Raw genomic sequence first — 15,366 nt, 5'->3', positions numbered from 1 at the left:
TAAAGGAAATTTACTGACTAGTTTTAGGGAGCATGCCAAAAGGGCAGGGTTCTAAAAGAACTTTATCCAAGAATAGAAATGCTGGCAAGCACTATTCTTGCCCTCCTTCAGCCTAGACATCTGATGCTGGTGGGCACCAGTCTGACACTATCCGTATACCTTGCTAGCATTGCTTGCCCTAACCCAGAATTCCCCTGCAGACCTGTCTTGCCAAACCCACCTTCCTGGCAGACATTCCTTGGCTCCTGTCCCGCACACCTAGTAGAGAGTCTCAGTGGAGACTGTTGCCTCTAAAAGCAACTCCTACTGGGAAAGTGGGCAGGGGATACCCCTGCCCGCCAGTGTACCTGCTGGAATCATGGCCCAGTCACAGCAGAAGGGTGCACACAGCCGACAGAGGGGATACCCCTAAAGCACTTGGTTCCGGTGACCATGTTTCTAGGCCCCACAGCACACCTTCCATATAAGGCCAAGCCTTCAATGCCAGGAGTCAATGCTGACCTACCTAATTTATACAGAAACAAATACAGACAGACAAAATGAGCAGACAAAGGAATGGCTTCCAAACAAAAGGACAAGACAAAATCTCAGAAAAGAGCTAAATGGAAAAGAGATAAGCAATCTACCTAAATTGTGAGTTCAAAGTAATAATTATAAAGATGCTCATCAAACTTGGGAGAGGAGTGGATAAACTCAGAGGAGATTTCAACAAAAAGATAGAAAATATAAAAAAAGAACAAATCAGAGCTGAAGAATACAATAACCAAAATGAAAAATACAACAGAGGGAATCAACAGCAGATTAGAGGATGCAAAAGAACAGATCAGTGATCAGGAGGATAGGGTAATGGAAATCATTCAAGCTGAACAGCAAAAAGAAAAAAGAATGGAAAAAATGAGGACAGGTTAAGAGACCTTTGGGACAACATCAAGCATACCATAAGGGATACCACAAAAAGAGAGAAAGGGGAAGAAAACTCAATTTTAGGAAATAATAACTGAAAAATTACCTAATCTGGGAAAGGAAACCCAGGTCCAGGAAGCACAGATATCTCTGAACAAGATGAACCCAAAGAGGTACACAAGGAGACACATTATTAAAATCTCAAAAATTAAAGACAGAGAATCTTAAAAGCAGCAAGAGAAAAGCAACTAGTTATGCACAAGGAAACATCCATAAGAGCTGATTTTTCAGAAAATTTGAAGGCCAGAAGACATGATACGTTCAAAGTGCCTAAAGAAAAAAAACCTACAACCAAGAATCTCTACCCAGCAAGAAAGATTATCATTCGGAATTGAAAGTGAGATAAAGAGTCCCCAAACAAACAAAAGTTAGAGGAGTTCATTACCACTAAACCAGCCTTGCAAGAAATGTTAAAGGGACTTCTTTAAGCAGAAAAGAAAATACTGTAACAAGAAGAAAATCATAAAATAAAAAATTTCACTGAAAAAGCAAATATTATACATTAAAGGTAGATCAATCCCTTTTATAAAGCTAGTATGAAGGTTAAGACAAAAGTAATCAAATCAACTGTACCTATAATTAGGAATACACAACATAAAAAGATATAAAATATGACATCAAATACATAAAACATGGGCAGGGGATAAAACAGTAATGCTTTTAGAGTATGTTCAAACTTAAGCAACCATCAACTTAAGTAGATGACTATATACATAGATTGTTATATATCAACCTCTTTTGATATATACATACATACATATATATCTCAAAACAAATGATACACAAAAAAAATCAAGAAAAAAGGAATAAAAGATCAACACTGAATAAAGTCATCAAATCAGAAGGGAAGAGGGCAAGAGAAGAGAGAACTAGAAAGAAAACCAGAAAACAAGGAATAAAATCACAGTAAGTACATACCTATCAATAATTACTTTAAATGTGAATGGACTAAATTCTCCAATCAAAAGACACCAGGTGACAAGCAGACAGAAAAATAAGACCCATTTATATGCTGCCTACAAGAGAATCATTTCAGACCTAAAGACAGACTTAAAGTGAAGGGATAGAAGATATTCCATCAAATGAAAGTGAAAGAAAAAAAGTTGGGTAGCAGTACTTAACACTGGACAAAATAGACTTTAAAACAAAGACTAACAAAAGACAAAGAAGGGTGTTAGTAACAGAGGGATCCATTCCAACAAGGTTGAACAACTGTAAATATCTATGCGCCCAACATAGTAGCACCTAAGCATATAAATATATAGAGCAAATATTAAAAGACACAAAGGGACAAAATGTAGTACAATAATAGTAGGAGACTTTAATACCTCCCTTATATCAAAATTGATATTTCACCCAAACAGAAAATCAACAAGGAAACAGTGGCTTTGGATGATACATTAGACCAAATGCACTTAACAGATATACACAGAACATTCCATCTAAAAACAGTAGAATACACATTCTTTTCAAGTGCACACAGAACAGTCTCCAAGACAGATCACTTGTTGATACACAAAACAAGTCTCAATAAATTTAAGATTGAAATCCTATCAAGCAGTTTCCAACCACAATGATAGGAGACAAAAAATCAATTACAATAAAAAAAAAAAAAAACCTGGAGGGGTGCCGGGGTGGCTCAGTTGGTTAAGGGTCCAACTCTTGATTTTGGCTCAGGTCATGATCTCAGGGTCATGAGATCAAGCCCCACGTCGGGCTCCATGCTCAGGGAGAAGTCTGCTTGAGATTCTCTCTCTCCCTCTGCCCCTCCCTGCCGCTGTTTGTGCTTCCGCTCTCTCAAATAAAATCTTAAAAAAAACAAAACAAAACAAACACGAAAAAATACAAACCTGTGAAGGCTAAAAAAAAATACTATTAAACAACCAATGGGTCAATAAAGAAATCAGAGAGAAAATAAAAAAAATACCTTGAGACAAATGAAAATGGAAATACAACATCCCAAAATCTCTGGCATGCAGCAAAAGCAGTTCCAAAGGGAAGTTTATAGAGAAACAGGCCTACCTCAAGAAATAAGAAAAATCTCATATATTTAACCTTATACTTAAAGGAGCTGGAAAAAGAACAAAGCCCAAAACTAGCAGAAAGAAGGAAGTAATGAAGATCAGAGCAAAAATAAATGAAACAGAGACTAATAAAAACCATAGAAATGATCAATGAAACCAGGAGCTGGTTCTTTGAAAAGACGAACAAAATTGATAATGAAAATCCCTGAGCTTCAGTATTCTTTTTTTTGGGGGGGGGGGGTGGAAGGGCAGAAGGAGAGGGAGAGTGAGAATCTTAAGCAGATTCCACACCCAGTGTGGAGCCAGACGCGGGGCTCAATCTTACAACTCTGAGATCATGACCTGAGCTGAAATCAAGAGTCAGACACTTAACCAACTGAGCCATCCAGACGCCCCTCAGTATTCTTTTCTATCAAAAGCTAGTAAGTCACAAGGATGAAAGGTACAGCATGGGAATACAGTTAGTGCTAACTGCAATAGCATTGTATACTGAGACAGTAGTTATACTTGGGGTGAACGTAGCATAACATACAGAGTTGTTGAATCACCATGTTGTACATGTGAAACTAAGGTAACATTGTCTGTCAATGTCAATTAAAAAATACCTATCTCATTAGGTGGCTATGAGGCTTAAATAAAAAAACATGTAAAGTGGCTATTAGTAGGCATTCCATAAGTAATAGTTGATATTATCATTATTATCGTTACCACACAGGCAAATAAGAAACAAGGTGAGCATTCTGACTGCCTAGCTTGCAGCCTGGAAGCCATACTCAGGCTGCAGCACAGGCAGGAGTATAGAGCCCAGAGGTCTCCTCGATGTGAGAAGACAGAGGCCAGAGCTCTGGGAGGCCAAGGCAGCCAGAATTTGTGAGGAAGACTACTGGATATGGAAACACAGAGAGAGAGAGAGAGAGGGGAATGGGAGGGAGGAAGTGAGAGAGAACTCCTGAGATATTCAGAGGGATACTTTCAAATCTTTGGCTGAGAATTGATCTGTAAGTGCATGAGGTTGGGAGGCTGGAGAAAGTACTGTATGTCAGTATGTCAGAAAATATGACAAAATGGAGCTCACAGAGGACTAGAAATAGTTTGCACTCCCAACAGCCAAGTGAAGAACTCTTGAAATACACAGGGCACTGAATGCATTCCTCAGGTTGTGACTTAGTCACGGGACTTAATTAGCCTCAGATTAAAGGCTGCTAAGAACCTGTCATAACAAAGCTTAAAAGCAAACTTCAAACCAATCTGCAAGTGACTTATCTCTATGTGCCAGAGTAAAACCCACTACTCAACCCAATACAAGATCCAGCCCTCAACAAGATTAAAACAAAACAAAACCTCACAAAATCTAGTATCTTGTCAAAAATTGCCAGGCTTGCAAAGAAGCAGAAAAAAACAGGACCCATAGGAAGGGGGTGGGGGGGGGGGAACTGTAAAATAGTACAGAAATAACAGAGGTAGTGAAATTAATAGTCAAAGACCTTCAAACAGCTATTATAAATATTACACATATGCACAAAGATGCCAAGGAAAGCATGAACATAATGAGGTAAGGGAAAATATAAGACCCAAATGGAATTTCTAGAAGTAAAAATAAAATATCTGAAATGAAAAATAAATTAAGTAAAATTAACAACAGGTTAGACACTGCAAAAAAGAGCAATGAATTTGAAGACATGGTAACTGGAATTTTTTTTTTATATTATTATTGGTGCTTCTAAGGAAATGTGTTTAGAATAAAGTGTGATGCAGGTAAGTTCAATATATCAAGATATGTCAATATATCAAGAGCATTTGTTCATAAAAGATTATATACTACACAAACTATTCAAGTCATACAAAACCACTTTCTCAGTGTCTTTTCAACTGAGAAGAATCCTATTCAGTACACTTCCTCTCCTCAGGTGGTTCATACTGAGCAAGCTTTTGTGTTCAGTTTTTTATTTTCTTCTACAATAGCTTTATATTTCTCTTTCATTTCTGCTAATTCTAGGTGAAGCAGCTCTATATCTGGATTTTCTGGGTTAGCAGCTTCTAACTGACGCTTTAAAAAGTCCAAAGCACTATTAGGTTTCCCTGGTTCTTCATATAAGACTACCACAATACCTTCTTGGTCAGCACCCCTGACTTCAAGTACCTCCAGAGCTGCTCGTGCTTCAAGTGGGCGGCTCTGTAATGGGCCACAGTGACAGCAGCAGCAGCAGAGCTGGTGCCCCAGACTGTGTCTGGTGGGCTCCAGTAACTGGAATTTTTATGATGGTAAGTTACTTTTATTTTTTATTTAATTTTTATGTATGGTGAACTATTAAATGGCTTCATGGGAGTTAACCAAATATTCAAGCATCTGTTAAATAATTTTTTTCTTTCTTTTTTGTTTCTACTGATGTATGATCCGATCGTTATCAAATATGAAGTTGCCTGAATCTGAGCCTTCAAATTACTCTGTCTCATGAGTCACAGTACTTCAATTATTAGAGCTTTATAATACATTTTAACACCTCATAGGCAAGCCTTCTTTCATCACTCTTCTTTTTCAAAATTTCTTATCCATTCTTGCAGGTCCATTCCTCAAGATGATCCTGGGAACTTCACTACATTTCAAGATGTTATTGAAAAAACATAATTTGGAAAAAATGAAGCATCTTTATAACACTCATTTTTTTCTTCCAGGGCTCTATTTCTCTTGGTTTATCTCAAGTGATCTTTTGAGACTCTTCAGTAAAGCTTTGTGATTATTTTTATATAGGTCCCTCTTTTTTCCTTAGGTTTCCAAAATAAACAGTTATAGGTTTGCCAATATTTTTACTCCTCTAATAGTGATATACTTTATTTGCTTCAATCCTTACTGTACTTTTCTGTTCATTTATCACTAATTCAATCCTACACTCTCCCTAACTTATGTAACTATTCTTTCAGTTTATACAAACATGATAGATATTTTACCAAATTCTTGCTCTGCTTTGATGTGAATTGAATGTTCTTCTGAGGATTCCATGCTCTATCTTCTGTACTGGGCCTTCTGTTTCCTAGATTTCACACAATCTTTCTTCTTGGTGTCTCCAATCAGACCAATGCTTATATAGGCTTTGTCATTACATTAGAGGTGTTGATAGAGGTCAGTGAAAAACACTTTCCAATAACTGGTGCTAGGTTCGTTTGGATCATATATTAAAAACAGTAAAACTGGCTTCTTTTTCAACCACACACAAAAATCAATCCCAAGTGGATTACAGATGTAAATGTGAAAGATGAAACAATAAAACTTCTAGAAGATAACACAGAAGAGTATCTTCACGATATCAGGATATAAAAGGAGTTTTTCAATAAGACACAAAAAACACTAACCATAAATTTACAATTAAAAACATCGGCTCTTCGGGGCACCTGCGTGGCCCAGTTGGTTAATCCTCTGCCTTTGGCTCAGGTCATGATCCCAGGGTCCTGGGATCAAGCCTCACATGGAGCCTGAGCCCGAAGACAGGAGTCTGCTTCTCCCTCTGCCCCTCCCCGCTGCTCTTGCTTGTACACTCTCTCGTGCTCTGTCTCTCTAGTGTGCTATCTCTCAAATAAAATCTTTGAAACAAACAAAAAAAATCTGCTCTTCAAAAGACACTGTAAAGACAATAACATGCAAAGAGTGGAAGAAATCTGCAATACATTTAATAAAAGACAAGTATGAAAAATATGTTAGAACTCCTCCAAATCAATGAGAAAAAGACAAGCAATCTAACAGAAAAATGGACAAAGGGCAAGCACTTCACAAAAAAGAGGTTATCTAAAAGGTCAATAAACATGCAAAATGGTGCTCAATCTGATTAAAAAATCAGCAAAAGACAAAATAAAACCATAATGACACACCATTCAGCTCTGATTAACCAAATCACACAAATGGCAACTGCAAGTACTAGCAAGGATATGGAGCAAAATGAACTTACACACATTTGGTGGGAATATAAACAGGCATAATGACTTCAGAGAACAATTTAGCATTATCTAGCAAAAGTGAAGATTTGCAGAACTTATGATCCAGCACTGCCACTTCTGGATATATACTCTAAGGAAAGCTTGCCTGTGTGCTCTAGCTGACATAAATAGAAGAATCTTCATGACAGTTTTGTTTGTAATAACAAACACTAAAACTAATTCAGAGTTCTAAAACAGGGCAATGGACAGATAAATTATGAGTTAGTCAAAGAGTGGGTAGTATCTAGCTACACAAATAAACTACAGCTATGAGCAGCATGAGTGATCAGGATAAAAAGAATACATGCTGTATGAATCCATTTGCATAAGTTCAAAAATGGAGAAAACTAAAGTATATTAATTATACAGCTAAGAATCTATGGGATAAACTAAGCAGGGAATAATAAGTCCCAAATTCATGGTACTGATTACCTTAATAGCAGCTGGAGAACAGGAGATACGATCACATCACAATGAGCATACAAGGGGGTGTCAAAGATGTTGGGACCGTAACCACTGACTCGAGTGGTGGGGACTCGGGTATTCTTCTTCTTAAGCCACACAAATACGTCATATACTCTTCTGTATTTGTAGGTCATAATAAAAATTTTTAAAAAACACTTAATGGTCTGCAGATCCCCTCATTAAACCTCTGGAGCTCACAAACTGCCCTTGCCTACCCTGTAGGATTATTTTCTAGAGAGTGAACCTGGAACACTCCTGTCATGGGAATGCAGGCACAGCAGGCACAGCTGAAGGAGGGGATTAAGGAAAAGCCTACGTACGGCATAATGAGATGCCAACCCCCTTCCCTCTCTCCAAATCAATTACTACATTCTTTAACTATCATTAGTTAAATGTTTTTCTCATTGATATGAACTTATTAAGTTCAATATATCAATTTCAACATATCATATGCCAATCCTTATGTATTCCTGTATCACCAATATCCCACAGGTTTTATCTGTCTCTAATTGTTCTATGGCCCTATTGAGTCCCAGCATGGACTACACTGCCTTTTTGGCTGGCGGCACATCATTCATGTTCTCCATGGAGAGCTTAGAGCAGTTACGCCTGTCATCATCATTACAGGTTTAACTTTTGGTTGAGCTGTTGTTGCTTTGTGCGTGTAATGGGAGTATTAACTTAGAAAACATAGTCTGTGACAAAAATGCAGTATTATTGTGTTCTGGAATTTGATCATGTGATAAAATAGCCAAAAAAAAGTTAAAACTCACCTCTGCCACTTCCTTTTGAAAAGTCAACGTCATCTGGGTTCTGCCATAAACAAAAGGTCCACCTCTACAAGAAACATTTTCAAGCCACTTGATAATCAGCGGAGTTGATACATTAAAAGGCAGATTTCCAATAACATGTACATTTGGAGGATCTGGTAAGCAGGAGAAAAAAACAACCTGTAACGATTTTATTAATGGATTCTGAATACAATTTTAGCTAAGAGTAAAATCAAACTGCATACTAATAGTATCAAACAAAAATATATAAAAAGATATGGCTAAGTATTTTTCAGTCCATTTATTCTTCAAAAGCAGTATTTTCTTACAATCAGCTTTGAATTATTAAGAAAAAAATTCTAGGGGCACCTGGGTGGCTCAGCCGTTAAGCATCTGCCTTCAGCTCAGGTCATGATCCCAGGGTCCTGAGATCGAGCCCCGTGTTGGGCTCCCTGCTCTGCGGGAAGCCTGCTTCTCCCTCTCCCACTCCCCCTGCTTGTGGTCCCTCTCTCGCGGTATCTCTGTCAAATAAATAAATAAAATCTTAAAAAAAAAAAAGAAAAGAAAAAAATTCTACCTTAATTACTGCTCAAAGTCCTTAGGTTTTTCAGCTTAGGAAAAATATGAAAAAGACTTGGTTTGAGGAAAAAGACAATTGATCTGGACATGATATGGTCCAAGTATCTGCACCTAGATGATGCTGTTAGAGGGTCAGATGCCCAGGAAGGGGATACTGGCTGCATATACAGACGGAAGTGTCTGCGATATACACGTGGTCAGTGAAACCACAGGAGCAAAGTCCTTCAGGCCAATCTGTAGCACGAGGAAGATGCTCAAAAAAGAAAAATCTCAGAAACAACATCTAAGAGGAGGTGGGTGGAAAAATAACCACCAGCAAAGAATAGCTACAGAAAGCTCACACAATGTAAAAGGAAGAACAGGAGAACCTGGTATCAGGGAAGACAGGAGCAGAGATAACCTCTGGAACAGAGTAGGCAACAGTCACATAAATGCCTGAGAGCTCAGTCAGATAAGGTCTGAAGAGGAAATCAGGAGGTCAGTGTGACTCCAGCATGGCTGGGGCAAGGCTGGAAACCTGGAGTCAGTGTGCTTAGAAGAGAATGGCATGTTGGAAGGCGGGGACAGGCAGTGCCGACCTCTCTGAAGAAGCCCGGCCGTGGAGAGGCCGGAGACAGGAGGCAGTTAGATGGAGGCCCACAGTAGCACCTGCATCTGCTTTGATGGGTTTCACAGGCAAGTAATACACCCCACCTATCTATGTGTCCCAGCGAGCTGGAACATAGCAGGTACCCAATAAACAGTCTACAGATGAAGAGTGCCTTGGCTGGTCACTGAATGTGAGACCATGGAAATTAGATGGGGCGTGGTTTACTAAAACATTTCTTTTTTCACCATTTGGAAAAAGTTAACAGTCATAGTTTATCCCATCCTTACATGGTATCATAAAAATAGCAAGTTTATTTGAAGAGAATTCTGAACATTTAAAAAATATGAGACAAGTAAATTAGAATTTAAAAAAAGGAATTAGATTTATTATTTTGGAAAAAAGAAAAAATTACAATGCATAGCACCTATTTAATTCTGTTCTGATAATATTTAATATAAATGTATAATAACATTTGTAACATATAATAACATAAATATTTGTACTATAAATAATAAAAGAAAATAATAAAAAACCCCAAATCACTTACCATCCTCCCACCGTCTTTTAAGACTTCCTGGAAAAGCCCTTTCTATCTTAAATGTCAACACATCTCCATGGACAATTCTCAGTTTTCCAGGTGCTGCATCAGAAAGCATCTAATTTACAAAAAGGTCAATAAAATGAGCTCATACTTTAGAGGATAGTGAAACACACACACACACATACTCTCTCTCTCTCTCTATATATATATATTTTTTACTTCAGATCTGTGCATCAAATCAGTATGAAAAGGCAGAGACTAAGAGTGATCACTAATGAACTAAGAGTACACCGTGTCTACTGCAATAGACAATCCTGATGTTTCATTTCTAACACATATGAATGACCTGTGATGGTAACAGATTATAGTAGAGCAATAGCTTATAATTTCACAAATAATATATTAACATAATTCTGACCCCCAGAATAACTTGCATTTCTGTACAGATTTAGCAAAAACTCAACTCCTATCTGCAAGGTTTTTTGTATTTTTTTTTAAGATTTTTATTTGAGAGAGAGGGAGAATGAGCAGGGAGTAGGGGCAGAGGGAGGGAGAGAGAGAAACAGCAGGGAGCCTGACTTGGAGCTCGATCCCAGGACCTGGAGATTATGAGCTGAGCAGAAGGCTTAACCGACTGAGCGACTCAGGTGCCCCTCTATCTCCAAGTTTTTAAATTATAGACTAAGGACATTAAAATATTGAGAACTATTTGGGAATATATCATAAAGATGAACTTAATTCAATAAATCTTTATAGCCTAAATACATACAAAGAATTTTACATATTACCAAGAGCTATAACCTAATCTACCAGTAGATTCAAATCAAGTAGAAAGTCATTTGTCATTGCCAAGCTACATGTGGCACCGAGACACTCCCCTGACATTCCTAATCTTACTATTTCTTGATCCACAGGCACTTTCAACCTAATGAATTAACTATCCCGCATGTTTTACCAATAGCTACCTTCTAGCCTATTTCTACTTTCCAACCACTTGTTTTCATTCCTCTTCCTTTAGTCTAAGTATAAAAGGAAAAAAAAGGGGGGGGGGAAGTACCCTTTTCTTTCTTATTTTTCTTCATTTTATCTACCTTAGCACCATACTTTGAGAAATGCTCTCACAGTACTAAAGTGTTGGCACCCATATGAAAAGCGCCTTGAAACTAAGCCATCTATATATTTGTATTGCTTTAAGGGCCCCTGTACCCAACACAAAACTTATTCTTAAAGTCCTTGGCTTAAAAACAAAAAACAAAAAACTCCAAAATCCCAACCCAGATGCAGTCCCTGACGCTTACAAAGTTTAAAATGCAGGAGTGAATGCAACTGATGAGAACAAACATCCCTGCTAATATAGATTATAAAGAAGAGGTGACCCTCTTTCCACATCAAGTCTCATCTCAAGGAGCTCAGACACCCTTGGCTCCAAATCAGGGAACTTCTGCCCTGAGCACCCCTTACTCCTCTAGCTCAGTTAAATCTGATTCTCTCTACTAACCCTTCCCTTGCCTAATTCTGGCAACTGATAGGAAGGATGAAAGAAACATCACAGAAGCCAGAGAGGAGACCCTGGACCCAAGCACCCAGTTTGTAGATTACTCCTGCCTTTGGGTTAATGCTATGTCTCGCATATGCTTCTTTACAGCATTTATAACATACTATATTGTGATTGTGTACAGAGAAGCTTCTTTCCCATGTAATAACATATGCTCCTTAAGGGTAGTATCTGTTTCTCATCTACTTTAATGTCCCTTGCAGCTACAACAGCACACAGTAGGTGCTTCACATTTTTTGATAAGTGAATGACCAACTGTAAAACTGGAACCTTCCCCTCCCAGACCGAGATTTGAGGGTCCCAAAATCTGTAAGGTCAAGAAACTTGCAAAGATTTATTTCACTGATAAATCAGGTAGAATTATATAAGTAACATTTCGGAAATTCAGAGCTCAAATGCTTATACTGGTAAGAAGCTAAACATTTTCAATTTGGGAATCATCTAGTTTAGTACGTTTCATCATGGTAGTTTAGCAAAAATAACTGCGTACTTCTGATATTAATGTACTTATGGATTATTTTAAATTACCAAGATTTGCTAAAACTTAATCTGATGAGTTCCAGACAATAAATCATCAAAAACATAATATCCTCAATACACTATGAATAAAAAAGGAGCTAGTTCTCTGTAGGACAGGTTCTTACTATATAAAAACTGTGTATTTAATAGCATTTACTATCAATGAAGAATGTTTTTTTCTATAATTATGCTTCACATAATTAAAACAAATTAGCATACCAAAAACAGAAAGGCAGAAGAACTAAAAGCTTATGCTTCATAATATCAATATATAGAAAGTAATAATTAGTAATTAAGACTACAACAAAACAATGTAAACTTGGCTCTTTGGCATTAATATACATGCTCTGATAACCACGTTTGAAATGTTCATTTTTTTCTACAATGACACATATAGCTGCATACCAGAAAACTGATGTAACACACATTAACCTTCCTTTCCTAGATTTAAAGTTGCATTTCTATCCTATTTCTTTTGGATGCCCCTTCAGGCTTAAGTCTCAGTCAATGACGAAGCAAATCCTCCCATTCTTTAAAAGGTACATCTTTTAAGACCACTTTGTAGCTTGGTCGTCCCCTTTCAGACTCCCCACTGCAGAAGGAATGAATATTGGTGACCACAGCTTTAAGTGAAGTCCTTGAAACAATTATGGGGGGAAAAAACACTATACAAACTGAAATTATAGTATGATTACAGACAACAGCCATTTAAACACCTAATGATATTCAGCAATGACACATGAACACTTTCTTACCAACCACTAATAGAGAAAGATGTTTTCATTATCCTGACAATATTTGGGGGATGGTGGAGAGGTGGGAAAGATCACTGTTATAGCCCTTCAAGAATACTGCTACATTACACTTTAAAACCCTGATGGTGTTAGCTCATAATGTGCCCAAAGGCACAGCCTACTATGAATGCAAGCACTTGATTACAGCCAAATGAGTATTTTTACAGACACTCTTAAATTGTTCTATCATTTTTATTTTAGTTTTCAATCCTGTAGCTTCCAAAATGAGATTTAAGTCACCTTAGAGTAAAAGGCATTCATTAGCTAAGGCTGTAAAAGAAGAAACAGAAAACCAAACCATGAAAAGGAGAAGCATGTATTTAAATCCTAGAGGTGTTAACTCACAATTTATATACTGAATTACAGAATTTTTAGTGTCTACTGGAAATAATTATACTAAATCCCCAAGAGAGAAAATGGTTTTTTTGTAGCATTAAGTTTTATAAGGGATATAGGGAACAAAATAATGGCGAATGCCTTTAATAAAAATGAGGAAACAAATGCAGGAGAATTCATTTGGTGATTTAAAAAATCTCTCTCTTCTAAGTCAAGGTCTTAGAGATAGCTTTTCCACAGGAGGCAAGTAACTATGGTCCACCTAGGTAATTTGTTGGTGATCTAATCTGATGAGGAAATAATTTATGCAACTCTTGGAACTTAGACACAACTAGAAATTCCTTGAGAACAAAGAACTATACTGACTGGTCATTTTGTATGTTTTATGCCACCTTCTCATCATGAGGGGCTCGTGGCAACCAGCACTCTACAGTGAGCTAAAGCATTAATTACACAGCCTGGTGGTATTACCTTCTTTCTGACTTGCTACATAGTAGGAACCCAAACATTGTTGAAGTGCTGGGCAGAAGTGTTAGGCAAACTATATGAGAAAGAATCTGTAATATAGAACATGACAGATGAAAGACAAAATTTGTATTCTTCTAAAGAACACATAAAAAAGACTAATGCTATTATTCAAAAGAATTTAAGACAATGTTAATATAGACTTTTAAGGTGAAGATTACAGCATGATTTCAAAAAGTCAACTTGTTTTGTTTTTTAAATAGGACCCAAACACGCATAGCAGAAATTAATTTACTCAGCCTCGTCAAGGATTTAGAGATTTGATTTAGTAAACTTTCTATTCAACCAGCAGTTAACATTTCTTAAAAAGAAATTTACATAGTATCATGTCCTGTCTTTTTCTTGTCCAGTTGCTGTGGCTAGGACTTCCAGTAATATAACAAATAAAAATGGGGAGAATAGACATCCTTGTCTTGTTCCTGATCTTAGAGGAAAAGCTCTCAGTTTTCCACTATTGGGTATGACATTAGCTGTGGGGTTTTTCATAATATCATGTCGAGGTATGTTCCCTCTAAACCTATTTTGTTGAGTTTTTATCATGAATGGATGTTGTTCTTTGTCAAATGCTTTTTCTGCATCTAGGATCATGTGGTTTTTATACTTTCTCTTATTAATGTCATGTATCACATTGAATAGCGAATACTGAACCACCCCTGCATTCCTGGAATAAATCCCAGTTGATCAAGGTGAATGATTTTTTTGAATAACAATGAAGCAGTAGAAAGAAAAATTAAGGAAATAATCCCATTTATAACTGCACCCAAAATAACAAAATGCCTAGGAATAAACTTAACCAAGGAGGTGAAAGACCCATACTCCGAAAACTATGAAACACTGATGAAAAAAATTGAAGATGACACAAGTGGAAAGGTTTTCCATACTCATAGACTAGAAGAGTCAACATTGCTAAAATGTCCATAATACCCAAAGCAATCTACAGGTTCAATGCAATCCCTATCAAAATACCAACATTTTTCACAGAACTAGTACAAATTACCCTAAAATTTATACGGAACCACAAAAGACCGCAAATAGCCAAAGCAAACTTGAAAAAGAACAAAGCTGGAAGTAACACAATCCCAGATTTTCAGATATACTGCAAAGTTATAGTAATCAAAATAGTATGGAACTGGCAAAAAAAAAAAAAAACAAAAAAAAAGAAAACAGGCACAGAGATTAATGGAGCAGAATAGAGAGCCCAGAAATAAAACCATGCTTCTTTGGTCAATTAATCTTTTACAAAGGAGGCAAGAATATATAATGGGGAAAAAGATGATCTCTTCAACAAATGGTGCTTGGAAAACTGGACAGCTACATGCAAAAGAATGAAACTCTACCACCTTCTTACATCCTACATAAAAATAAACTTAAAATGGATTAAAGATCTAAATGTGAGACCTGAAACCGCAAAACCCCTAGAAGAAAACATAGGCAGTAATTCCTTTGACACTGGCCATAAAAACATTTTTTCTAGATACATCTCCTCAGGCAAGGGAAACAAAAGCAAAAATAAACTACTGGGACTAACCAAAATAAAAAGCTTTTGCAGAGTGAAAGAAAACATCAACCAAACATAATATCCAAAATATATAAGGAACTTCTACAACTCAACCGAAAAAAACCAAATTATTCTATTAAGAAATAGGCAGAGGACCTCAGTAAACATTTTCCAAAGAAGACATACAGATGGTCAACAGAAATGAGAAGATGCTCAACATCGCTAATCCGAGAAATGCACAT

The 15,366-nt window shown here is 37.0% G+C and overlaps 1 protein-coding gene and 1 pseudogene across 1 annotated transcript in view; both read right to left on the bottom strand.

Moving 5' to 3' along the window:
• Positions 1-15,366, bottom strand: part of TFB1M (transcription factor B1, mitochondrial) — a 66,472-nt gene that overhangs the window by 36,099 nt on the left and 15,007 nt on the right. The window contains exons 3-4 of the mRNA XM_027602353.1: positions 9,904-10,012; positions 8,192-8,343 (exon numbers count right to left, since the gene is read on the bottom strand). Coding sequence (XP_027458154.1) covers positions 8,192-8,343; positions 9,904-10,012 — 261 coding nt within the window. The remainder of the gene's footprint in view (positions 1-8,191; positions 8,344-9,903; positions 10,013-15,366) is intronic.
• On the bottom strand, positions 4,869-5,985 carry LOC113926742 (annotated as a pseudogene).

Source organism: Zalophus californianus, chromosome 7 (genome assembly GCF_009762305.2).
Source record: "Zalophus californianus isolate mZalCal1 chromosome 7, mZalCal1.pri.v2, whole genome shotgun sequence".
NCBI classification, from domain to species: domain Eukaryota; kingdom Metazoa; phylum Chordata; class Mammalia; order Carnivora; family Otariidae; genus Zalophus; species Zalophus californianus.
The sequence above is the reverse complement of the archived record's forward strand: the minus strand, read 5'-3'. Positions and strand labels throughout refer to the sequence as shown.